A 25,453-nucleotide genomic window follows, 5' to 3' on the forward strand; every position below is an offset into this window, starting at 1 on the left:
GTGTGAGAATTGTCTTGATATGACCTGATTAACTTAATCAGTTCAAAAACATCTTGGTCGATAAGTAAAAAAAAGTATGAGGATGAAATTAACATAACAAAAACTTCATGACCAAATTGCTTGCTTAGCCTAGACTTAAAATTAAATTGTGTGGGGGTTGTCCCGACATGACTCAATCGACTTGGCCTTTCTAAAAGTAACCTGACCGACCGATAAAAAGAAAAGTCTAAGGATGCAATTGAGAAGAAAAAATAAAATTGACAGGAAAAAAACCTCTCGACTTAACTTTTTACTTAACCCGAGTTTAAAATTAAATTATGTAAAAATTACCTTGACGTGATCTAGTCAACTTTATCAATCCAAAAACATCCTCAATAACTATTAAAAAAAAATAAGAATGATTTAAAAAAAAAACACAAGAGACAATTGAAATATAAAAAGGGGAGAGTGAGAAAAACGTGGGAAATTGATAAGAAAGAAAGAAAAAAAAACAAGCTTATAAACAGTAAAGCTCCATAGTCACTTCCAAATACTTTTAGTAGAAAAGTATAATGTCTCAAATGAATCAAGTTATATTTATGCACCTGAGAATCTAATCCCACCAATTTATCAATCATTTCTCTTAAAGCTTTATCGTAGAAATTTGAAGAGAAAATCAAAAGCTTATAGATACTGAATATATTAAAACTAAAGCTGAAAGATATTAGATATTAATTGTGTGTATATACTAATATTTGTAGATTCTCTCTGTAAAATAATTATTTTATCTTTAAAATTACTAAATACTCTTACTTGTTTCTAGAGGTTTTTTTAGAGTTTCATTTTAATTTGAGAATTAAAATTACTAAATTACCTTTAAATGTCAAATTTTCTTAGGCTTGCGTCCTTGAGTTTTTTTTTCTTTCATTTCACCATTTTTTTTTGTATTTAACAAGTTAACTCTAGAATAATTTGATATTTTAAAAATATTAAATAAAGTTTTGGACTTAACTATTTAATTCACAAACTAAAAGAACAAATACAATTGACAAAATCCCAAAAGCCAAAGGCGTTGACACAAATTCTTATACTAAAAAAAAGCCTCCTATTTGTTCTTTGTTTTAGTTTTGGTCCTCTCCTTTTTTTATTTTTTCCAAACAATAAAATTGAATTATTTTTTATAAAATCGAGCACCATCCCAATAACAAGATATTTTTTTTGAAATTTAGATAATCACAAAAGAAGTAGATCGAAAGAAACTATCAACCCCAAACTTCTATCAACACAGCATTAAAAGATCAAATTGAAAAGAAAAAAAAATCAATCAACGAAGGTAAAAAAAAGAAGAAAAAGGACTAGAATTGACACCATAGTTTTCTTAAAAACAAAAGTCCTGCCATTATTTATTTGTTTCAATTTTGATCATCTCATTTTCAATTTCATGCAAACAAAAATTTCAATTTTTTTTTTGTTAAATCAAGCAGAAACTCGATACTAATATATTTTTATAAGAATACAATAACCATATAAAATACATATTAAAACAAATTAACAACCTCAAATCTATCAAACTCAGCATTAAATGATGAAATTAAAAAAAAAAAATTAAAAAACCAAAATAAAAAAAAAAGTGTGAATTCACTAACTCACAAGCTATAGTAAAACATTGATGGTTTTTAGTTTTTAGTTTAATTATAATTTTATTATAAAAGAAACTAAAAGATTTAATGTTTTTTAATGGTGTTTTGTATTACGCACTAAGATATAAAATAGTTGGCTTGCACTATAGCAAACAATGCAATATTAAATGTTCATAGGCATGGAAAAGTTCATTATGGCTCTTGAAGTTTTCTATATTTACATTTTATTTGGTCCTTGTAGTTTTAAGTGTTTATATTTTGGTTCTAAAATGTTATTTTTATCATATTTTAGTCCTTAAATATTGAGATAGATGAGAGAAAGATTTCAATGGGCTATAAATTGTCAACAAAAAAAATGATATTGGTGCCTATAAGTTTGACCGGGGAAATGAGAGTTTAATAGAGTGATTTTGCTCTTTAATTATGTCAAATAAAATAAATCAAGCTCATAAAGTTGTTTTTCATTTAGTTTATTTTTTATTTTTAAATTTAGTAAAGGGTATTTAGAGAAATGAGTTTGACTAGAGAAATGAGAGCTCAATAGAGTGATTGTGCTCTTTAACTATATATATATATATATATATATATATATATATATATATATATATATATATATATATATATATATAATAGATTGGGCTCGAAAAGTTGTTTTTCATTTAATTTACTTTTTATTTTTTAAATTAATTAGAGAGTGCTTGACAGTTGAAAATAAAGTTATGGAATTTCTTATGATGTTTTTGGAGTGTTTTTAAATGATATAATAAGTTAACATTTAAGTTTTGGAATCTAAAAACTTGAATTTTATTTTTTCAGTTATGAATATGACCAAAATATATTCTAGTATATGACATGTCATCCAACGTGTCAGCCACTCCTTAAAAAAAAAAAAAAACAAAAAGTGCGCCTCAACTTTTTTCTTCCTTAGAGCTAGGCTTAATTGTTTTGGCCTATCTCCTTCTTTTTTTTCAATTAATTGTTTAACTGTTTTTTTTTTTTTTGAAATTTTAAAATAAAAATCACTTTAAATATAATTATTGAATTAATATTTTAATATCCAATTACACCATGATCTTTAATTAAAAATTAGATCTATATATATATATATATATATATATATATATATTGATTTTTACCCGGATATTTTCATACCCTTTTAAAGAGTGAGACTAATTTTATTCGGGGTTCGTGGTTGTCCTTCCCAATAAATACGCTTCCTGAAAATTAAACTTGTGTTTTCATCCTTGCAGGGATATATATATATATATATATATATATATATATATATATATATATATATATATATGATAATTAACTTTTGTATTCAGAGTTAAGTTTTCATTCTTCTTCGCTTTTTTATAGTTATAAATATTGTTTACAACATTTAGCCATATATTAGAAGTGTTATTGATATTGTATTTATTTAGAGATATTATTGGAAAAACATTATTGGATTACTAAAATTTATAAGGAATTACACAACAACAATAACCGCGATTACTATTATATAACCTCTATAAAGTCTGCAATCTACGATCTTCTTTAATGGTGGCTGAAGAGTGAGCTAAAACTATACCATCAAATTATTACATGGCCCTGGTCCGTCTGATCAGATTTAAGGGTAATTATTTTTTATTCGATTCGATTTTTATTAAAAAAAAATAACCAAACTAAAATTTTTGTTTTTTAAAAAACCAAAACCGGTTCAAACCGATCAATTTCAATTCGGTTCGGTTTTCTAGGACAAAAACCGGTTCACACCAGTTTGACTCGGTTTTTTCCGGTATGGCTCGGTTTTTTTCGGTTCAGTTCGGTTTTTTCAGTTTCAGGTTTATAAAATCGAAAGTCAGTTTTTTCAAAATTTTAATCGGTTTAATCGGTTTTTTTTCACAATTCGGTTTTTTCAGTTTTCTTTGTTTAATCAGTTTTTCAGTTTTTTTACTCACCTCTAATCAGATCAAATATGTTGAATTTGTTACGGTAGTTAATTATAATATTAGAACACCCAGACACCAATTCATTTATTTAAAACACTCAAAAAAAATTAAAAAACCAAAAATTAAATCAATTTAGATTTATTGTCCTCAACCTAAATCTATCCTTTCCGGAAATATTAAGGCACCAAAAAATAATTATAAATCCCCTTTAATCTTATAGAATCTATAAACAAAAAAAAATCTATTTTGATGGTGGAAAATGACTTGAAAAATAATTTTTTCTTTCATCATAAAATCTAGAGATTCTTACTCTTTTCTCTTTCTATTCAAGAACTAAAAAATAATATAAATAATTTTTTATATTAAAATTAATATTTTTTAAAAAATCTATTTTGGTTGTTAATTTATAAGCTGATGGATGCCAACCCTCGTGGAATCAAGCCAATTAATTCCATGCGTTAATTAGAAAAAGGTGCCTCAATGCCAGGTAGGAATTGCGTACAAGGATCATATTAGGACAAAGACAAAGGAAGAAGCAACAAGTACGTGGCATGTTAATAAAAGCTAATCCACTTCTAGCATTCATTTCTAGGAGGTAATCAATTTATATAGGTGTTGCTTGTGTTAATCCAGTTCTTGGCTAACAGCTAAATTTATAAATATTGAATTAAGAAACACTAAAAAAAATAAAAAATAAAAAAATAGCCCATCCATCATTTACCAACATGTTAGGTGTTTGAAATAACGGTAGCAATAATTTTTTAAAATGTTTTTTATTTAAAAATATATTAAAATTTCATAAAAGTAAAAGTAAGAATGCCCGCATAAAGCGAACCATAGTTTGTTCATGTCCCACCTCCCAGTCCTAGACTCCTAGCTGGCATGATGGCGTCGTGGGTTTCACGTTCCCGTTTTGTTCACACGGGAAAAATACTAAAGAAATTTCATTAATTATCTTTAATTCACTTCTTCCGCCAACTTGTATGTTCCCAGTCCCTCCCCACTCGGCACTAAGTTAATTTTTCATATTTGGAGCTCAGCTCAGCTCATCCCCAGCACTCTGTAAACATTTTGACAGCAACTATGTAGTGGCTGACAAGAAATTATATAATTCATCCAACATTTCTGCAAGTAAATACTAACATAAATTGATGCCAACCCACGGAGATAGCAATCCCAAAACCCATACCGAAGTAGATAAATAACTTAAGAAAGCTAAAATTCAGGTCTAGATAGAAACATTAGAGCCATATTCAAGTATGAGTTACCAGCTCCTCATTGGTTGTGCAAGAATTTGATCAGTCTGTGTGAACGTGAAAGAAAGTTGGGGAAAGATGAAATACACGTTAAATTATTGTTCTAAAAATTATTGTTCTTTCAAGCAAAGGAGTCCATGTGGGCTATACAAATGGTTAAGCTCATCGAAGTAAGGAGATAAAAACTAATATCTAACTCCATTTTATATCATGATGTTGGATAAGATCTTATTCAAGTCAAGAGAGCTCTTTTTTTTCTTTTCTTTTTTTCCAATTTAGTTGTTTGGAAGGGCATCCAATAAGGCAAGATCAAATTCAGAATTTCTTTTCTTCATTAAAAAATGGTTGCTGTGTTCAACAAAGAGCTCTTAAGTTGGTACCTTATCACTCTCAAACTCAGAGAAACAGTCGAATCTGCGGTTCCAACATCACCTGCTGGTGCCCCATTGCTAGAATCTCCAGAACAACCTCAACAGGAGCAGAAAAAACAACAGCAGACACCATCAGATTCCCTGCAGATTGTGATCGAAGGTGATGAAGAAAATCATGAAGATCATGAGGAAACAAGATCACCAGATTTTGACTGGGTGATATCAATCAAAGAAAAACTTAAAGAAGCAGGCCAAGAAGATGCAGCAGGTTCATGGTCAAAGTTGTCCATCTATCGAGTCCCCCGCTACCTACGAGAGGGGGATGACAAGGCTTATGTCCCCCAGATCATTTCCTTGGGGCCTTACCACCATGGAAAGAAACGCCTTCGCCAAATGGATCAACATAAGTGGCGTTGCCTTCATCGTGTCATCAAGCGTACTAATCAAGATATAAAGCTATATCTTGATGCTGTAAGAGAAATTGAAGAGAAAGCTCGATCTTGCTATGAAGGGCCAATCAATCTTAGCAGCAATGAATTTGTGGAGATGATGGTTCTCGACGGTTGCTTTGTGCTTGAACTGTTTCGAGGTGTCGCTGAGGGATTCAAGAAACTTGGTTATCCTAGAAATGATCCTGTTTTTGCAATGCGTGGTTCAATGCATTCTATTCAGAGAGATATGATAATGTTAGAGAACCAGCTTCCACTGTTTGTACTTGATCGGCTTCTGGGTCTTCAGTTTAACAATTCTGATCAGAAAGGATTGGTAGCCCAGCTTACACTCATATTCTTCGATCCTTTGATGCCAACAGATGAGCCACTGACAAAAAGCGATAGGAATAGATTGGAGTCCTCTTTGGGACGTGCCACTACCTTCGACCCCTTGTCAGATCAGGGAGGCCTTCATTGCCTTGATGTCTTTCGAAGAAGTCTCCTGCGCACAGGGCCTAAACCTGTGCCCAGAAATTGGATCAAGCGAAGGTCAAATGCCAACCGCGTTGCTGATAAGCGACGCCAACAATTGATCCATTGTGTCACTGAGCTCAGAGAGGCTGGTATCAAGCTCAGGAAACGGAAAACTGATCGATTCTGGGATGTTAAATTTAAAAAGGGGATTCTCCGAGTTCCTCGTCTCTTGATTCATGATGGTACTAAATCACTTTTCCTCAATCTTATTGCATTAGAACAGTGCCATATTGATTGTGGCAATGAAATTACCTCTTTTGTGATCTTCATGGACAACTTGATTAACTCCCCTGAGGATGTAGCCTACCTCCATTATTGTGGCATAATTGAGCATTGGCTTGGCAGCGATGCTGATGTTGCAGACCTCTTCAACCAGCTCTGTCAAGAGGTGGTTTTCGATATAAATGACAGTTACCTATCCCGATTGTCTGAGGATGTAAACCACTATTACAATCACAAGTGGAACACTTGGCGTGCTAGTCTGAAACATAATTATTTCAGCAATCCCTGGGCAATCGTCTCATTGTTTGCTGCTGTCGTGCTGTTACTACTCACTTTCGCACAGACCTTCTATGGAGTTTATGCTTATTACAGACCAAGTTCTTGATTGCAGTGAGGCTTTCTTGACTCTTTGTTTGTTTTTCTTGAGTTGCAGTTTCTGAATTAAGGTTTTCGGACAAGGAAAGGGTTTTTTTATGTACAATATCCTAATCTCCCTCATCCTTTGAGGTGAGGATTGTTTGGCCTCAAGGCTTTGAGTTTTTGGCATTTCTTTGTATGAATTTATTAATATACAGAAGTTTGCTGCAATGAAAAAGTAGAAGCCAAATGCTAGAATTTGGAAGTTTTACTTGTTTTCTCCTTTTCAATAAACTTGCAATGCTAAAAAGGCCTGAGTTTTCAGTGAAGGAGGTGAGCTTGACTGACAAATTTACTCTCAAGCTCCATGTCCAGAAGAAAATCCAAAGAAATCAAGAGCTCGAGGAAAAAGTTTAGGCCACCACCTACATGACCAGTCTTTTAAATTCGAGACTACGCTAATACACTTCTGCCATAGCTCTGGATGCCTGTTGGGAGGTTATCATAGAAGCATTCAACGTCAAAATGTCATGCAAGCACGATTCCTAATTGCAAAATAGGCTTCCACTTGGTATACTAAGACGATCATATTCGTTGAATAATAAGTTTCTTCAGAATCGAAATGTGAAGACTAAAGAAAACCTTGCAAAACCCAAAACTAACAATACCGAAGAACAAGCATACTTTCTGCAATATATCAATGAAAAACCTCCATGATTTCTCCACTGACATCACCACTATTTCCCTGGTCATATAACTTCAAATGCCAGAGATAAGATGGCAAGTGGTGCTTTGAGAAAGAATTCGCAGATATAGCATGCTGCTAATATTCATGTTTGACAACATGAGAGAGTACATCGTGCAGATGTCAATTAAGCTCATCATAGAGAAAACAGGAAACTAAAATCTGCTAATGATCAAACCGTGGGGTTTGATGCACAACTGTTTTCTAAAATGAACTTCCTCCAACACCCTGAATTACAACGTCAAAGTTTTCTTGATGAGAATGAATTGGGGCATGGTAACTTTGGTCGTCGGTTCCTGTGCTTGTAATAGCCATGGTGGGAAGTTGCTTTAACATCTATTTTGAAATGAATAAAGCTATTCGTCACAAAAGCTTGATCACCAATAACAAGAATGAAATCACAAAGTTCGTATGAGCTCTGCCACTGTCTCTGATCATGTGCAATTAGCAGCAAAACTTCCACTATAAACAGCATCACTAATTTGCAATACTTTATGCTAAATGTTATCAATCTGCATGGCCGCAGGCCAATAAGTACACAGGTTACATTCAAGCAAGCTCCTCTAGATGTACCTGAACATGAAAACCACACACCAAAACTTGGGATTTTGTGCATGATCAAACCACTGTGGTGCTGCGTCCTTAGTATAGAAGGAATGATTCAAAAGAACATGAAAATTAGCAAATATCTCATATAAAAGGGTATCCTTGAAAGAGAAAATTGGCATTTCCAATTGATGAGAAATGAATAATGTATAACTAGACTGAGCATAATCCTAATGCACTGCTTGACTGGCATTTCCCTCAGTAAACTACAAATCAGTAAAGTAACAATACAGAAACGAAATGTGGCATGCCCTCTTCTATAAAAAAATAAAATCCTTCTGAAAAAAGAGCATCATGAGCCACTATGATTTTTTATGCTAAACTTTCCACAGGCAAGCTGGCGGTAAAAATGTGGGGAAGTCTTAGTAAGAAGAAACAATCATTCAATGAACCAAAATTGGTCTTCAAAACATCTTCTACAGCAATCATAGCCTTCATAATGCACTGTCAGTCGAAGGTGCCTTCTTTCCATCATATCGCTGTTAAAGAGGAGCAAATAACCGGAATTAAAACCAGTAACCAATCAATAACAGCAGCAAACCCAAGGAAAGAATGGCATACAATGTCAGATACCTGTTTACCGGTAGAGAATGGGACATATCTATACTTGATCATATGCGAAATCTGTCTCCTCATAGTAAGAACGAAAAGCACGACCCAGTAGGTAAGTAATATAGGCCAGAACACAGGCACATCAAACACACTGAAAAATGTCATTACAAAGGCAATACAAAACGCCTTGGTAATCGAATACCTACAATCAATACCAACATCAAAATCAGTTATTCAATCACACATGCATGACCCCTTAGCTTTCGCAAAACAAACAATCAAATTATCCAATTAATCAACATTTCTATCAAATCATGAAACCCTAGAAACGGTCAAAATCAAATCAACGATGACGATTGGATGGTACCGGTACATTACCAGAACTTGAATTCCAGTAACCGGCGGACGAAGGGGCGAAACTCGTCTGATCCACGAGTAGGAAGAGAGGGCCCGTCATGGATCTCGGGGTCAATTTGGGGAGACAAGAATCCAATCAAGAGATTAAGCAAGTAAATACCAAGACCGTAAGTGATTATGTAGAAACCTTGAACAAGGTAGACGCGGATTACATAGATCAAGACCACGATTAAGCATGCGATCCAACGGTAGAGGATGTAGGGGACCGTTTTGTCAAGAAAGTGTTGGAACCGCTGTGAGACGACGAAGGACCAGCGTGAGATAGTGGTTGCTGGGGTTGATGATAGAGAGGACAGATCGTCTACTGAAAGAGTCCCGCTTGGCTGCCCGGCTTCCATTTCTGTCTCGTTTGATCTGGTTTGGTTCGGGTCCTTATAAGCTCTCTCTTGTGGACAGGCGACTCTGGTTTTGGACTCCGAAGCTGTGATTTGCGCTGTTTTCTTCTTTCGTTGTTGATTGTTTTCAAGGGAGGGATAGCAATTTGGTGATCGCAAATTCAACCGAAACAGAAAATTTTTTGCCCGATTAAACTCAAGTTGGGATTTTGAAGGTAAAAACTCGGTTTTGGACGAGGTATGGCAAGTGGAAACACTCTACCCAATCTGAAAATCAAGAATGCCCTTAAAGTCTCACAAAATTACATTTATACCAGGAAAAATTAGGAGTTCTCATTTATAGCCATCAAAACTCCCCCGTCTCTCTTCTCCAGCCGGTGGTAGCAGCTCCAACGGTCCGTCATTCTTTAGCCCCAGCAGCCCGTCCAATGATGGGTGGTGCTGACCTCTCTGTTGTTGCTAAAAAAGGTCGGGTCTTTTTTTATTCTTTATTTTATTTTTGGCTAAGCAGGACCAAGGTTTTGCTTCTTTTTTTTTTTTTTTATGGGTTATACTTAAATTTTCAATGAGATAGTTTCTGTATATGAGTTTTCCGTTGATTGGTCTTTGTAGGTCTTTCCATATAAGAGGAATGCAGTGAGGTTGAGGAAGGGGAAGCGGAATCGAAGGACATTGAAGGTGTTCGAATTGTCGAAAAGAGTTTTATTGCTTGCATTGCATCAAAGAGCAGCATGCTTTTTTTCTCCATATTAATTTGTTTAAATTGGCTTGTATTTATTCGTTGTTGGGTGCCTGGCGGCTTACCCCTTGTTTGTAAAGAGTTGTCATTTTTGTATAGATTAGGCAGTCATTAAAATTTGTGCTCAAATAATCACGCATGTCTCTCTGATTTCAGCTCGGTGCTGTCTTTAGCAGTAAAATCTGACTTTTGGTTCTTGATTTTGAAATGAATTTAGGTATTTAGAAACATGGGAAGAAGCTAGGATGCAATGTCCTGAGTCGTGGAACTTGCAGATGTAAGGCTTGCTCAGCAATTCTATGCAGGGACATTGAATGCAAGGTCTGACTTCTAATGTTGCCAACCCTACGTGCTTTCATATCTCTACACTAACAAAGTCTATCTATGTTTCAGGACTTGTCCAAGGAGAAAAGTAAAGTCGACAAGGTTTTATATTTTCATTATTTGATCTGGATGCTTCTTCCTATACTGAAACAAATAAATCAAGATCAGAGTACCGGGATAGAAAGAAAAAAAAAAGAAAAAAAAGGTAGTCATCTGCCTGTTCATAATTCATTTTCATAGGATCACTAGGAATACTAATGACTTACTGCAATCATTGCAAAGATGTAAACTTTTTTTCTTTTGCATAATCATGACTCTTAATGCAAGATAGCTTTGCAATATTAATATATTAGCATGTATTAGTTGTAGCTTCCACATCACTTGTTGAACTGTGCTTGCTCTTCTATCTACACGTTAATGATTTTGAACTCTATTTATGTGTCATTTACAGAGTTATATTTGGGGTGGTAATTGCTTTACCAGTCGCACTGGTTTACTATATTTTACTAGGACTCTGAAGGTGAGGGCATCAATGGAGATAATGAGCAATAATGAGTTATTACAGTAGCAGCACCTAACACATTTGGCCAATGGGATTTTTTGGACATTCTCTAACAGAACATGAATGAACTTAGAAAGAAACTAGGGAGAGAGGGCTTTAGGAGGAGTTAGGAAATGGAACAATGTGTAATTGTCTAATTGGAAGAAATCTTTATGTCTCTTTGCTTTTCTTCTCATCTCTAAAGCCTTTGCCTTTTGTTCCTTTGATCAAAGAAAATGAAGCTTGTTCTTTGTGGTTCCCCTGCTTATTATTTATTAACCCTTTTCAAGATTAAAAAAAAAAATTGTTATTGATATTGCTGTCTTAGTTCTTGACATTAATGTTGGAGTCGGTGATGAAATAATTAAATTACTCAAGCTCTTGAGATTGTTTCGTAAGGATTTCATTCTTGTAATTGGCAGATTTTGTTGAAAGAATTTAATGTGCAATTGAAAAATCAATTGTCAAATGTTCTTTTTTTAAATGTTTAATGTCAACTAAGATTATTATAAAAATGCAACTAGTAGTTAAATATAAAGCCATTGATTTTCTTTATTTTGAGATAATTTGTTGTAAAATTATAGTATTTGGGTTCGAGTTGAATTCAGGTTATGGATACCTGAAGATTATCCGAAACCTATTCAAGTCGGGTTAGGGTAATAAAAATTCATAACCAATTCAAGTAAAAATTTTGGGTTTAAACTTGGATATGAATGTTACAAAACTCGATTTATAAATATTTATTGTTATTTCTAATAGGGGTTTTTTTTTATGATAAAAAAAACATTTTTAAATAAGTTTATGTGAAATTAAGTTTCTTTTCATAATGATGTTCGAATTTATTGATTAGTGGAAAAAAAAAGAACATAGTTATGCAAGTTTTTTTAAAAAACACTTTTAAATAAGTTTATGTGAAATTAAGTTTCTTTTCATAAGGATGTAAGATTTGGGCGTGTAAGAACTGAAGTAAAGTACTACTAACAACTTGAAATTTAAGCTAATCCCCCGTCAGAGCTCTGCTTGGCTGTCTGATTTTCATTTTTGTCTATTATTATTAATATTATTATTACAAGAGGTAGGTCCTAGATTTGTTTTTTTTTTATAACATAAAATATATTTTTGGAATATTCTGTTATCAATATGATAATTTTCTGGATCAATTATGCTATAATTGAGAATTTAATCTTCATTAGATATTAGATATAGGTAATAATTTCACAAAATCAAACAGTGAGAATACTTAACCTCAAACCTTAAAAGAATTATTTGTTCCATCCACCACCATTTCGTTCACTTTCATGAATGGAAGAAAACATATGTTTAAAGAAAAAGAAAAAGAAATTATAGGAAAAGTAATAAATACTACTTGAGAAAATAATGAAAACAGGGTAAAAAAAGTAGTAAATAATTGGCAAAATATTGAATTGAAATTGTATATTTAATGCTTGATATAGTTTATTATACATAAAGCTAAAGGGGGTGAGGGAATCATTGTTCACCCACACCCATTATACTGTGGATTATAATAATAATTCACAGTGTATTACTTTTTTTCTTTTTTAATTTTTTTTCACTCACGGTGTATTGTATTTTTTTTTCCTACAGTACTTTCCCTTTTTTTCTTTTATTTTTTTTTCTTAAAATTATCTTTGTCAATTGTACTTTTTTAATATTGAGCTGATTAAAAAATTCGCTTTGTAATGTTTTTCCTTTAAAATACTATGGATTGCTACAGTGTTTCTTCACATGATTTTTTTATTTTTCAAAATTATATTTATCGATTTTATTTTTTTAATATCGAGCTGATTGAGAATTTAGTTTTGTAATTTTGTTCTTTAAAATATTGTTGATTGCTACAGTTACAATATGTAAGGAAAGCACTGTAGCTTTCCTCGCAAATTATTGTGGATTGCTACCGTGTTTTTTCCCACATGATTTTTTTTATGTTTTTTTTTCTAAAATTATTTGTCAATTTTATTTTTTAAATATTAAGCTGATTAAGAATTACAGTTACAAGTAAATACAAGTAAGACTAAATTATATTGGGAAAACACTGTAACTTTCCTCACAAAACACTATGGATTGATACAGTTTTTCCTTACATGGTTTTTTTCTAGTTTCTTTTGTGTTTTTTTTGTAATATTTTTTTTCCAAAATTATCTTTGTTGATTTTTTATATATATATTGAGCTGGTTAGAATTTAACTTTGTAATAAAGTTTAATCATGTAGGGAAAGTACTATAGCTTTCCTCACAAAACATTATTGATTGCTACAGTGTCTCTCCACATGGTTTTTTTTTCTTATGATTTTTTTAAAATTATCTTTGTCAATTTTATTTTTTTAATATTGTGCTGGTTGAGAATTACAATTATAAGTCATTACAAATAAGACTAAATCATGTGGGGAAGCACTGTAACTTTCATCACAAAACATTGGGAATTGCTACAGTGTTTCCAACATGGTTTTTTCCTCCTGTTTTTTTAGTGTTTTTTTTTTGTTATATTTTTTTTCTAAAATTGTCTCTGTCTATTTTTTTTTTTAATATTGAGCTGATTGAGAATTTAAATTTGTAATTTTTTTTTTAAACATTGTGAATTGCTGCAGTGTTTTTCCACATGATTTTTTTTTATGATTTTATCCAAAATTATCTTTGTCGATTTTTTTTTTAATATTGAGTTGGTTAAGAATTATAATTACAATAAAACTAAATTATATGGAGAAAGCGTTGTTGTTTTCCTCACAAAACATTGTGGATTGCTACAGTATTTTTCTAAATGGTTTTTTTATGATTTTTTCTAAAATTTTATTTGCCGATTTTATTGGGAAAAGCACTGTAGTTTTCCTTACAAAATATTGTCAATTGCTACAATGTTTTTCCTTATGGGTTTTTTTCCTTCCAAAATTATCTTTGTCAATTTGTTTTTAATATTAAGTTGGTAGAGAATTTAACTTTGTAATTTTTTTTACTTTTTATTACCAAAAAAGCTAAATCATGTGGCGAAAGCACTGTATCTTTCCTCACAAAACACTGTGGATTGCTACAAATCATTTTGTTCAGTCTCTAAGTTTTTGATCACCAACACAATTTTTTTTTTCGTCGTGAAATATTGGCTCCATCATACCTTTAGTTTCTATTACTTATCTAGCGTTGATTCATAATTATAACACTATCAAATACATTTGTTTTATAAGCTAGCAGCAGCGCACATGCATGCCATCTCGTAATAACAATATGATCTTTTATATATGGATACAGACTTTGAATCCTATCAAGATATGTAACTTTAATCCTATATATATATAAAAGACATTAATAATCCTAATACAAACTAATTTTTTCTTTTATATTTACATGAATCCTAAACTAATATATAACTTTAAAATTATATTGAATACTTTTGCTTTGAATATAATTAACCTTTCTAGTTTTTTATGTATATTCAAATTTTTGTAGTTGATCGTTTTTTCTTGGTCGATCATAACTTTTGGTCATCTGGTTGTCTTTTTCTTTAATTCTCCAAGTCAATTAAGACATTTTCAATGTATTTGATTCCAATATAGTAAATTGATTTCACCTCTTTCCCCTTTAATAACATGAACAATCATTGTTTTTCTATGATTGACACGTAGATGTTTATTTTTTGTATAAACAATACATTTTATATTATTTTGTTTCTCAAATGAAAGAATATTTCTCCCATCATATTATTATTATTATTATTATTAACAAAAACTAAAAGAGGTGGTGTTTTTATCGTGTACCGCCTCACAAAACAATACCTTTAGTTTTTTTTTAAAGGAAAATCTATGTTTTTTTATTTATCATTCAACATTTGGTTTATTAGAGATTAAGTTTTATGATTTGTTGCAATTTGTTTTCTATGTTGTTATCATAGTCTCATAACCTGTGTTACGAGTTTAGCGGGTTAACTCGGTTGACTCGAGTTTTTTTTTTAATTGGTATTTTTTTTTTAATTTTATCCTTCAACATTAGATTGATTAGGAATTAGGCTTCATGGTTTATTTTGGTTTATTTTCTATTTGGTTATCTTAGTCTTATGGTCCAGATCACAAGTTTTGTGGGTTAACCTAGGTTGACTCGGGTCGTTTTAGTGTGTCCTTTTTTAGATTGATTTTTTTTTCAATTTCACTCTTCAATAATAGATTGATTGAGAGTTGTGCTTCATAATTTATTTTAATTTTATTTATATTTGATTATCTCAGTCTCATAATGTAGGTCGCAAGTTTAGCAGGGTAATTCAGGTTGACCTATGTCATTTTTTTTGTTTAATCTCTATAAGGTTATCTCGGTTTCATGACTCAAATCATGGATTTGATGGGTTAAATCAATTGACTTGGGTCATTTTTTTTATATACCCTAGTCTGAAATTGGTAAAACAGTATGGTAAACATTATAATAAATTGAATAAATCCCAACAGGATAAAATACTATTAATAAAAAATTTGTGAGTTAGGTGAAAATCCTTAGAGAAAAATATAATAGAATTATGAGTAAATGAGTGTATAAATTTACACGTGAATAATATTGAATGTCGGTATAAACCCTACATAAAAATGCATAAATTTTTAACTGAAAATGGTGAAAAACTCAAAGGAAAATTTTATTCTGATTATGGTGAAAATCCTGACACCAAGATCAACATTTTCAATCATACAATAACTTGCTCTCTCTTCACTCGTTTTTTGTTTACTTTCTCTCTCCTCTCTCAAATAAGGAACCAAAAAATAAACATAATGAATTTAGCAACCAAAAATAAAATTATAAAAACCAAAGGAAATGAAAAAGGAATTCAAAAGGAAATTGGGGGACATAGAAGAACTTTTTTGCGTGAATTTTAAAGTGGCCATGCATTTTTATTGTGTCCTACACTTTGGTCCTTATTTTTTTTATATTTTGAATCTCTTTAAAAAAATTGATCATTAATTTGGGCATAAAAGTGTGTAATTGAAGAGAAAAAATAAATGACAAAAATAGAAAACAAAAAAGAAAAAATGTGGATTATTGTGGAAAAGCTTTATACTTTTTAATATATTTTGTCCGTTTCAAAACTTTAGTAAGAACATATGGATCCTCCTAATTAAGGGACCACTTGTTAGATTTTGGATTTGTATGCCTAATTGAAAATATATCCTTCCATACGAAATTGCATGCTAATTTTTTTTTCAATCAAACATGTTATTATATGTTGTTTCAACCTTAATCTTATGTGTTTCTAAGTGATCCAATGTATGAAATCTCATCTTAATCAAATCCTCTAACTCTTCTTGCATGACAGATTGATAATATGAATTATTTATGTTACCTTACGCAACTCTTCTGAGTAATTGTTTTTTAAGCTAAATAGGTTGTTAGCCTTATGGCTATGTTAATGATTTAACATAAACATTGGAGAATAAAACATTGATATGATAGTTTTGATATATGCATATCATATTGATTGCTCATGATGATTTAATAAATAATATATCAATATGCTATATGTAACATGGTTGTGTCCCACATACATTAATCTTGTTTTAATTGTTAAGTAAAACATAATGCATGCCTATATGTATGTATGTATTACACAAACCTTTGCGATGATTTAGACAAGTTTATATCATTCAAGAAATCATTAAACAAGCAAGGAAAAGATTTGCGAAGGTCAAGAATGAAGAACTTATAAACATAACAGTTATCGACTTCACTTATCAAGACTTTGTAATAGTGTTTTCCCAAATAGCACTAGACTTGTTTAGGACATCTTATAATACCCACACAACCCAAACAAACCCAAAAGAACTAAAGAAAACCAAGAAAAGATCAAAATATAAAAATGGGACAAAATCTGGACGGTAGCCAAAACGGTCTCACCATTTGGGAAACGGCAAGGCAGTAGCCAAAACGGTTCAACCATTTTGAGAAATGGTCTGACCATTTCTCAAAACGGCTAATCTGTTTCTAGAAAAATTCTTGAAACTCTTGGGGTTCTTAAAAAATGATCTAACCGATTATAAAATGATCTAATTGATTCTGCCAACGAGCAGAAAATTGTGTCTAATGACTAGTTTCTTTTCTAAGCCCATAAATAGCCTTTTACTTGCCCAAAATAAATGTGAAACTCTTAAGAAAAAAAATATAAATATACTACCTCTAAAAAAACAACCTATAACACCATTTGTTTCACTCGTAATCATTAAAAAACAAGGGTAGATGTTAATTGACAAAATCTTTCTAAAGAATTTAATTGTTATTTTAATCAACTCTACTAAAAGAGTAAATTGTTTGTGTTGCCTTAATCATAGAATAACACACAAGTAACATGACATAATGGCCATATATTAGGATAAATGTTAAGGTTTCTAAAGTAATCTTCTATGAAATCCTATATTCCCATAGCACTTCTAATAAAGCATCATGCTAAGCTTTGAGATTGTTTCAAACCAATTTTTGAATGTTAAGGATCGGAGTTTTGTTGGTTGATTATGTTTACCTATTGACTTGGATATAATATGGAGTAGAATGTACTATTTTGAATCCATTCTCCTGTGTAAATTGCTTCATATCTTCCCTAATAAATATTGATTTTTAGTTAGTAGTAATAGTTTCTAGGAGTCCAAACATGTGGATGATGTGTTCTTTGATAAATTTGATAATTGTTTCTTGATTGATCGATTGATTAGTGATAGCTTTAACATATTTAGTGAAGTAATACATAGCTACAAGGATATAGTTTTGTCTTTTTAATCAAGATAGGTGTACTTTGCCAATAATAAACATCATTCATCCTCTAAATGATTATGGCTTAACCACTATATTAAGCTTAATTGATCGTATACATTGCATTGAGCCAAATTGCTAGCATTATTAACACCCTTGTACTTAACTAATACAATCCTTGGTTATGCTTGGTCAATGAAAGCCATGGCTCATGATCAACCAACTTATCTTAATTCTTGATTGTGTTATGGACGTGAGAAAGAAAAATATTATTTGTATTTTTCAAAATATTATTTGTTTTTTATTTTAATATCTCAACATTTGAAAACTTGTTAACATGAAAATGATAAACAAAAGTGTTAAAATCATGAAATGGTTGAGAATTGGTTTAATTGTGTCAAGATTGCAGTTTCCTCGAAAATTCTTATATTTTTGCATTTTTTATATCTTAAAACCAAAATAATAAAAAAGTGATCGAAACAAGGATTAATATCAAGTTACAATGAAAACTCATTAAAATGATAAGAAAAATGTTAAAATAAAAATGGTCTAATTGTGTCAAGAATGTATTTTCCTTGGAAATTTTTATATTTTTGCATTTTTTAAATAAAATAATAAAAGAAGTAATTGAAACAGGGGTGAAAAGCAAGTTACAACAAACTCATTTCGTTTTATATAGTATAAAAGTAAATATATAAATTTTTTTAGCAGAAAGATTGAATAGATTATAGCTGTGGATAATAAAATTAAATAGTAATTATTGAAGGTTAATTTGTAGATGTTTGAATACCAAACATGAGTTAAAAAAAAAAAAAAACAAGGTTTAAACATGAGCGTTTGGTTGATTTCCAAAAATGGACCCGATCCAAATTGAAGGAGTCCAACTCTGTTTGCCTCCGAACCAGAACCCAAGGGATCCAATGGCGTCTGTTTGATACTTGACAGCCACCCGGCAAAACAATACGTCACGTCTTCGATTATGATATGCGTGTCAGAGAGATGTGATTTAATGTGAACAGGCAAGAAGAGAAGAGAGGAGAAGCCAATACTTTTATAAAATCTGGTGAGTAATGTGAGAGAATCTTGTTTGATTTTGCTAAAATGCTAGGCAGTCATCAGATCTCATTGTGTTTCCTCTATCAAAATGAAGCCACCCCATATCCATAATTGATTGATCTTTTACATTTCTTTCTTTAGTTTTGATTATGAAATGCTAGTGAGAAGGGTTGTTTTTCTTTTTGGTCTTCTTCAGATTTATCATAGCTTTGAAACTGAATGGCTTCCTTTCGTTCATTCTCGGCCTTCTTTCGCAGTTTATAGGTGACGACACAATGGATCCTGACCCATCTACTCAACCTCCTGTTATTGAATCTTCTAACAAAGACTCTCGTAATCTTGAACAACATTCTATGGCTGCGGCCACCCGAAATCATAGTTCGAGTTCGAATTTGGAGACTGAAGGTTTTGGAATTTCTGCATTTTCTCGTTTTACCAGTGGCTTTGGATCGCTGCTTCCTAATACCGAGGAGAGTAGTCAAGGCAACGCAACATCTACGCAAAGTGGTGTTTTTGAATCATTCACTAAAGGTTTGGTTGATTCGTCTCGAAATGCTGTGAAGGCCATGCAGGTCAAGGCGCGCCATGTTGTTTCTCAAAATAAACGGAGATACCAGGTAGCTCACCCATGTTGCTGCTGTTACTGACACGTTAATTTATGTTTGAGTTATAGCTGAATAATGGATTTCATGGCAATTTAAAATTTTCTCACCACTTTGTTTTGTCTTAAAAGTGTTGGCATCAATGAAAATGTATTCCAATTAGTTAGCTTACAAAGGCAAATCAGTTACCGATGAGTAATTATTTAAACGGTCATGATATAAGTAAATCAAACTTGCTCTGTTGGTGGACTTGATTCTTTATTGTCTTGTACCTGGAGATTGATCTATCAAAATCCTACATTTTTTTTCATGTATTCATTTTCTGGATAGTTATTGCTTCTAAAATTTTTCTCACAGGTCAGGTTATTTATTCCCTTGCCTTCTCTTGCATGAAACAGCCTAGCAAGCATTCTTCATGTTTTACTTTTGACATGCATATCTAAGTTTTCACCAAAAGTAATGTTGATTGCATCATCACATATATACAGGAGGGAGGATTCGATTTGGATATGGCTTATATCACTGAGAACATAATTGCTATGGGTTTTCCTGCTGGTGATATAAGCTCTGGACTTTTTGGATTCTTTGAGGTGAAAACATTTTCCAGTACGCATTCACAATTTCATTGTGAAGTTTAATTTATCTTCTAAAAAATTATGAACTGAAAATCGATACAGGGATTCTATCGAAATCACATGGAAGAAGTGATAAAGTTTTTTGAGACCCATCATAAGGTATGACCTTGTTTTAATTTCTGACTAGATGCGTGACAGTAAGGGAATGTAGTAACAATTTATGAGGTAGAAGAAAAAACTGTCATCTATTTATATAAAAGGTTCAAAATTTCTGATTGATTAGTTTAAACTGTAAAGTTAGGAACTTTGAATCTGGATGTACCTTAAAGATGGTGTGATTATGGATCTCTCATAAACAATGTGAAAGAATATCAATATAATCTTGAGGAAAGAACACAATCTCTATGAAGATGCACAGGATGGATAAAAACTAGACTGAGAATGTTGTTAATGATTCAGATGGAACTGGGGTATTTTCAATATTTGCATGTAATAGATTGAACACTGAAAAATATACTTTAGGAGGTCAAGCATACTTAAACCATGCTTGAATAGTCCAGGTCTCTAATCATTAAGTTGAAGTACTTCAAGTGGAATACTTAATATCTTACACGTGATATGGCTTTATTGATTAGACAGAACTCATTCCAGGACTTAAATGGTACCTTGAATCATTCTGGTCATCGACTAAGAACTGAGTTTTTTATCCAAAAGCATTTGTGCAGAGTTTTGTAAAACGTTTTTAGCTAGGTATTGAAATACTTTCCTTTTATCACTGAAATTTTATTCCTGATATCAAACCTCTAGAGTAATGGCTTTAGGTGCTGTTTGTTACAGTTCTGATCCTGAACAACCTGGGTTCTCTTTAAAATCACTCTGTCTTATACCAACCAATAGTCTTAGTCTGCTGTATTATTTTCAGGATATATTACATCCATTGTTTTTGTATGCCTATTATGGTTCATGGATTCACCTGTAAAGAATCTCCTTTGCATTAAGTCAGGCTTTATGTTTTGGAATCCCATTTTGCTGATATCATCATGATTTCTGTTCAGGGAAAGTACAAGGTATACAATCTTTGTTCAGAGAGATTGTATGATGCATCACGATTTGGAGGAAAGGTGTGGTTTTCCTCTTCATTTGTATTTATGTATTCTGATTGTCTTGGATATCAACATCAAAGCCTAACATTACAATGGATCTGAAAAAGATTAAAACTCTCCGCTGTCCAGTCTAATTTGTTCGTTCCTGGTATCAATGGCTCCCAAAAGTTATTCCTGGTTTTGCATTGATCTCAATACTGATTTTTTGTTACTTGTTATACAGGCTGGAGGACTTTTTTTAATCTTCATTTGTAGATTAAAAACAAAATCCATTTATTAAAAACACTGTCAGCATAATTTCTTCCAGCAACACATTACCACTGTCCTGATGCTCTTGATTATTATTATCATTTTTTCTCTCTTAAAATTCTCTTGTTGGTGAGTTTTTAAGGGTTTCCTAGCTATTCAAGTCACGTGATAAGAAATAATTGACATCATGTTTGTTTCTGTTATGAAGAAATTGTAATGTATATATTTTGTGGATGCATGATATTGTACACATATTTAAGAGATAGGAATATCTTGGCTAGTATAAACTGCGACCTGTCAATGACAATATCTTTCCAAAGTATTAATATTGATTTTTTATGTTGAGGTATAATTGAAATCTATTGCTCCCAAAATGGAACAGTGTTAAAACCTTTTAGGTGATATACTATTCTGCCGCCTTGCATGGCTGTTTGAATTTGAACAACTTAGCCAATAGGGGTTGAGGGTGGGATGGACTAGTTTAACAATTCATTAATTTTTTTTTCAATATTTGTTTTTGGGATTTTTCTAAGTATTTCTTTCAGATCTTTTCCAGGTAGCGTGCTTCCCATTTGATGACCATAATTGCCCTCCTCTTCAACTAATAACATCATTTTGTCAAAGTGCATACTCCTGGTTGAAAGAAGACATTCAAAATGTGGTGGTTGTTCATTGTAAAGCTGGAATGGGCAGGACAGGTTTAATGATATGTAGCCTTCTCCTTTTCCTTAAGGTGCCTTTCGGTATTTCATTAAGAATCTCTCTGCTTAGTGAAACTCAGTTGTTTCGTTGGTTCTGTAGGTTTCTTTTCTTTCAATCATATTCTTATTTCATTTTCCTTCTCTGTGCAGTTCTTCCCAACTGCTGAGGAGGCCATCGATTACTTCAACCAGAAAAGATGTGTGGATGGGAAGGCTCTTGTTCTTCCAAGTCAGATTGTTAGTCAATTTCATTTTTGTAATGCTTGTTATGGAGTTTTTTTTGTGACTTTGATGGGGTTGCTTTTATTTGCATTCCACGAAAGTAATTATTTTCTGCTATAACCAGAGGTATGTCAAATACTTCGAGCGGATCTTAACATATTTCAATGGGGAAAATCAGCCCGAACGAAGGTATAACTGTGGTCCCTCTTCTTTAACACACTTTTAAAAGTTAGCTTTACTTGGTTACTCAAGTTGTCGTTGACAGGTGCATGCTTAGGGGATTCCGGCTTCACCAATGTCCGTATTGGATAAGGCCCTCTATTACTATCTCTAACAACAGTGGTATGCTTTTTCCTGCAGCAAATTCATCTTTCCACCAGTTGAGCTGCATTGGAGATGTGTCAATGTTCACACAAATATGCATGATAATAAGTCCTACTCATAGAGTCGTTCATTTGTCAATTATTTTTATTGTACTTGTAATGTGTTTACCCCATAATGTCCCTGACATGTTCTGACCTGCCTACATAAGTGATTTGGCTTTGTGTATAAAAATGTTTACTAATCTTACAAGCAAAACCCATTTTAGTGCTAACACTGATTTTACTGCTTTTGTTTGTTATCACTAAAATTTGCAATAGAAGACTTGTTTTATGCGAGGAAGGTTTTATTATTACATGATACTTTTTTTTGTCTCTTGGTTACTCGTGTATGGATGATAGCATAACCAGAGATGTTTTTCCTTATTTCTCACAGGGATTCTGTTCTCAACCAGAAACCATCCAAAAACCAAGGATTTAATGGTAGGTATTTATTGAATTTATTTGGCTATGGTCTCAATAGTTGGTGTTATTTGTTACTTTGTCCAAACTAATTTTAAATTTCTCATCAAATTTTCTCAAACACACTTCCGCAGCCAGAAGATTTCTGGATCCGTGCACCTAAGAAAAAGATGGTAGTTTTTGCTCTACCAATGGAGCTAGGTCTAACAGAGCTGGCCGGGGACTTTAAGATCCATTTTCATGATCGCCAAGGAGATTTCTACTGGTTTGTGAACATCCACACATTAAACATGTATCTGTTTACAACTTAACATTTGTGAAGAAATAAGCTGAAAGAATTTTCCTCTATCCAATGCACTCTAATCAATTGATAAGCCAAAGTTGATAAATTTTTTCTTGTCATTAATGTTTACAGGTCCCATTTGCTTGCTTATAGCTTTGTTATTCATAACTCCAATTCTTGAGGATTAATTCTTTTCTTTTTTTTCATAATTCAGTTGGTTAAATACTACGATGACAGAGAATAGAAAAATTTTAAATGGCTCTGATCTTGATGGTTTTGACAAGGTATTTAATAATTCAATCTTTCTGGTTTACTTATTTAATTGTTACGTCATGCAACAAGAGATAGATAGCTTACTCTATTTCTTAGACTTGCTTTTGATGATTTTCTGGCTCTTCTTTGCAGAGAAAACTGCCTTCTCCAGGTTTCCAGGTTGAAGTTGTGATGATAGACTATGATGGAACTTTACCTGCAAGGTCTGAAGTTGATTCGGCCTGCAAGGGATCTGATGTTACTAGCTCAGGTCATGTTGCAGCCACAGATGGTGGAGTTGCAGGCCATTCCAACAGAAGTGACATAGCTGAGAATGATGATGTATTCTCAGACAGTGAGGGAGAGGAAACTGGGGTTTCAAAGAGCAGGCAAGCTCAAGCTGCTTCTGGAATTGGACTTGCTCATCCCGATCATGCATCTAACACCACAACAGAACAAATGAGGAACTTAACACAAGGAGCTGAGCAACTGTCACTCAGAAGTCATGAACCTTCACAGATAAATGCTTCTAAGGAACCAACTGCTGGCGGGGCTGGGAACCCTGCCCCTGGCACCGAGATCCGTCACCTGGACTCTGGAGGAGCCAGTGACATCAAAGCAATTGCTGCTGATGCATCTGTTTTCACTTTCGGAGATGAAGACTATGAAAGTGAGTGATGCATTGTAAGGTTTACCCCCCATGTGAGTAAATTGTGAAGATCTGCAAATTCGCAAGTTAGATAAGTATATTGAATTCGTTGTTTTCGTTCCCTTAATTTGTTATGTCATTAACCCCGAAAGTTTGTACCATTTTCCTTGCAGCAACAGCATATTGCCTCAAATCTCTCCTTTTGACTTCTGTTTCCATTACTCAATTATGTTGATGAAGGCTTTTGATACTGCTTGACGAATGCGTCATGAATTGGCCAATACATATTCAAGTCTTGAAGTTAATCTATTGATTCATGAGAAGGAAGTTTCTTCATGTTTTTTCCAAATAAAAGCATGACCAGATCAGTTAATATATGCAAACACTAGTCACAGGGATTGCCAAACAGGAAATTAATGAGAAATTAATTTCCATTATCGTGGGACAGGAAAATTCAGAGTGATGATGCCAGTTTTTATAAATACTGGCGTAGGTTTCCTCTAGGCTTAAAATTTCTGGCTAGTAATGGCACGCGCTCGCATTTGAGAAAAATTTGCAGCTATAAATAAGATATTCTCACGTCATTTATTTTTGGAAACTTAATTATACAGACGCATACTTCCTGATTTAATCTAGTTTTGAAACTCGATTCGGTAATCGATTCGGTTTAATAATTAGGTCACGGGTCAGATGCCCGGGTCAACCCAAAAAAATCAAATAAAAAAATCAAATAAAAACTTCAATAAATCAACCCAAAATAAAATCAAATAAAAACTTCAACAATTCCCCTCTCTCGTCAATTTGCTTTCCAACTTTCCAACCACAAATAAACATTCTCTTTTAATCAACCAGAAATAGATATTCTCTTTAAATTGAGAATAGAAGGTAAAGAAGAAAAGAAAATCTTAAAGAGAGAGAGAGAGAGAGAAAGAACACATGGGCATCGAAATAGAAAACAATAGCAATCGTGCATCAACAACAACGCTGATATTCACGTATGGAACTTTGAAGAAGGGCTTTTCCAATCATGTCTTGATACAAGATCTGATCAAAACCGGGGATGCTGTCTTCAATGGAATCTACAGGAACGAGTAGGGATCACTACGAAGGGGATGCCGTGTTTGGGGTGGAGGTGTATTACGGGCACAGGAGCTATGCGATTGAAATTGCTTTTTTTTGTTATCTCTGTCTGCAATTTTGCATCCTTCATCCTTCATCTGCATCGTTTTGAGTCCAAACTTTTGATATTTTAAAAGGCCACAACGAACGAC

The 25,453-nt window shown here is 32.5% G+C and overlaps 3 protein-coding genes and 1 long non-coding RNA gene across 7 annotated transcripts; 3 read left to right on the forward strand and 1 right to left on the reverse strand.

Moving 5' to 3' along the window:
- Positions 1–4,791: 4,791 nt before the first annotated feature.
- Positions 4,792–6,998, forward strand: LOC7483095 (UPF0481 protein At3g47200). Its single transcript, XM_002310671.3, has one exon. The coding sequence runs from the start codon at positions 5,154–5,156 to the stop codon at positions 6,753–6,755; it is 1,602 nt and encodes a 533-aa protein (XP_002310707.1). The 5' UTR covers positions 4,792–5,153; the 3' UTR covers positions 6,756–6,998.
- Positions 6,999–8,180: 1,182 nt separating this feature from the next.
- LOC7462592 (protein RER1A) lies at positions 8,181–9,627 on the reverse strand. The gene is made up of 3 exons (XM_002310085.4): positions 9,009–9,627; positions 8,652–8,832; positions 8,181–8,557 (listed from the first exon to the last, which is right to left on the reverse strand). Exons 1-3 carry the CDS (start codon positions 9,383–9,385, stop codon positions 8,513–8,515), a joined length of 603 nt encoding a protein of 200 aa, XP_002310121.1. The 5' UTR covers positions 9,386–9,627; the 3' UTR covers positions 8,181–8,512.
- An 84-nt stretch (positions 9,628–9,711) lies between these two features.
- Positions 9,712–11,298, forward strand: LOC112328215 (uncharacterized). The gene is made up of 4 exons (XR_002982925.2): positions 9,712–9,850; positions 9,995–10,060; positions 10,339–10,442; positions 10,515–11,298. It is a non-coding gene; the product is annotated as an uncharacterized LOC112328215 (long non-coding RNA).
- A 7,259-nt stretch (positions 11,299–18,557) lies between these two features.
- On the forward strand, positions 18,558–24,518 carry LOC7462591 (phosphatidylinositol 3,4,5-trisphosphate 3-phosphatase and protein-tyrosine-phosphatase PTEN2A). Of its 4 annotated transcripts, XM_024604832.2 has the most exons (14): positions 18,558–18,771; positions 19,022–19,381; positions 19,855–19,956; positions 20,044–20,100; positions 20,997–21,062; positions 21,850–22,026; positions 22,145–22,231; positions 22,341–22,405; positions 22,482–22,558; positions 22,973–23,019; positions 23,133–23,263; positions 23,496–23,565; positions 23,687–24,235; positions 24,356–24,518. In XM_024604832.2, exons 2-13 carry the CDS (start codon positions 19,040–19,042, stop codon positions 24,209–24,211), a joined length of 1,746 nt encoding a protein of 581 aa, XP_024460600.1. In that variant the 5' UTR covers positions 18,558–18,771; positions 19,022–19,039; the 3' UTR covers positions 24,212–24,235; positions 24,356–24,518. The 4 variants fall into 4 exon arrangements, with proteins under 4 accessions (XP_024460600.1, XP_024460599.1, XP_052310730.1 ...); XM_024604831.2 differs by having other exon boundaries at positions 23,687–24,518; XM_052454769.1 differs by lacking the exon at positions 18,558–18,771 and having other exon boundaries at positions 18,790–19,381; positions 23,687–24,518.
- Positions 24,519–25,453: the final 935 nt, after the last annotated feature.

This window comes from Populus trichocarpa, chromosome 7 (genome assembly GCF_000002775.5).
Source record: "Populus trichocarpa isolate Nisqually-1 chromosome 7, P.trichocarpa_v4.1, whole genome shotgun sequence".
Lineage (NCBI taxonomy): Eukaryota > Viridiplantae > Streptophyta > Magnoliopsida > Malpighiales > Salicaceae > Populus > Populus trichocarpa.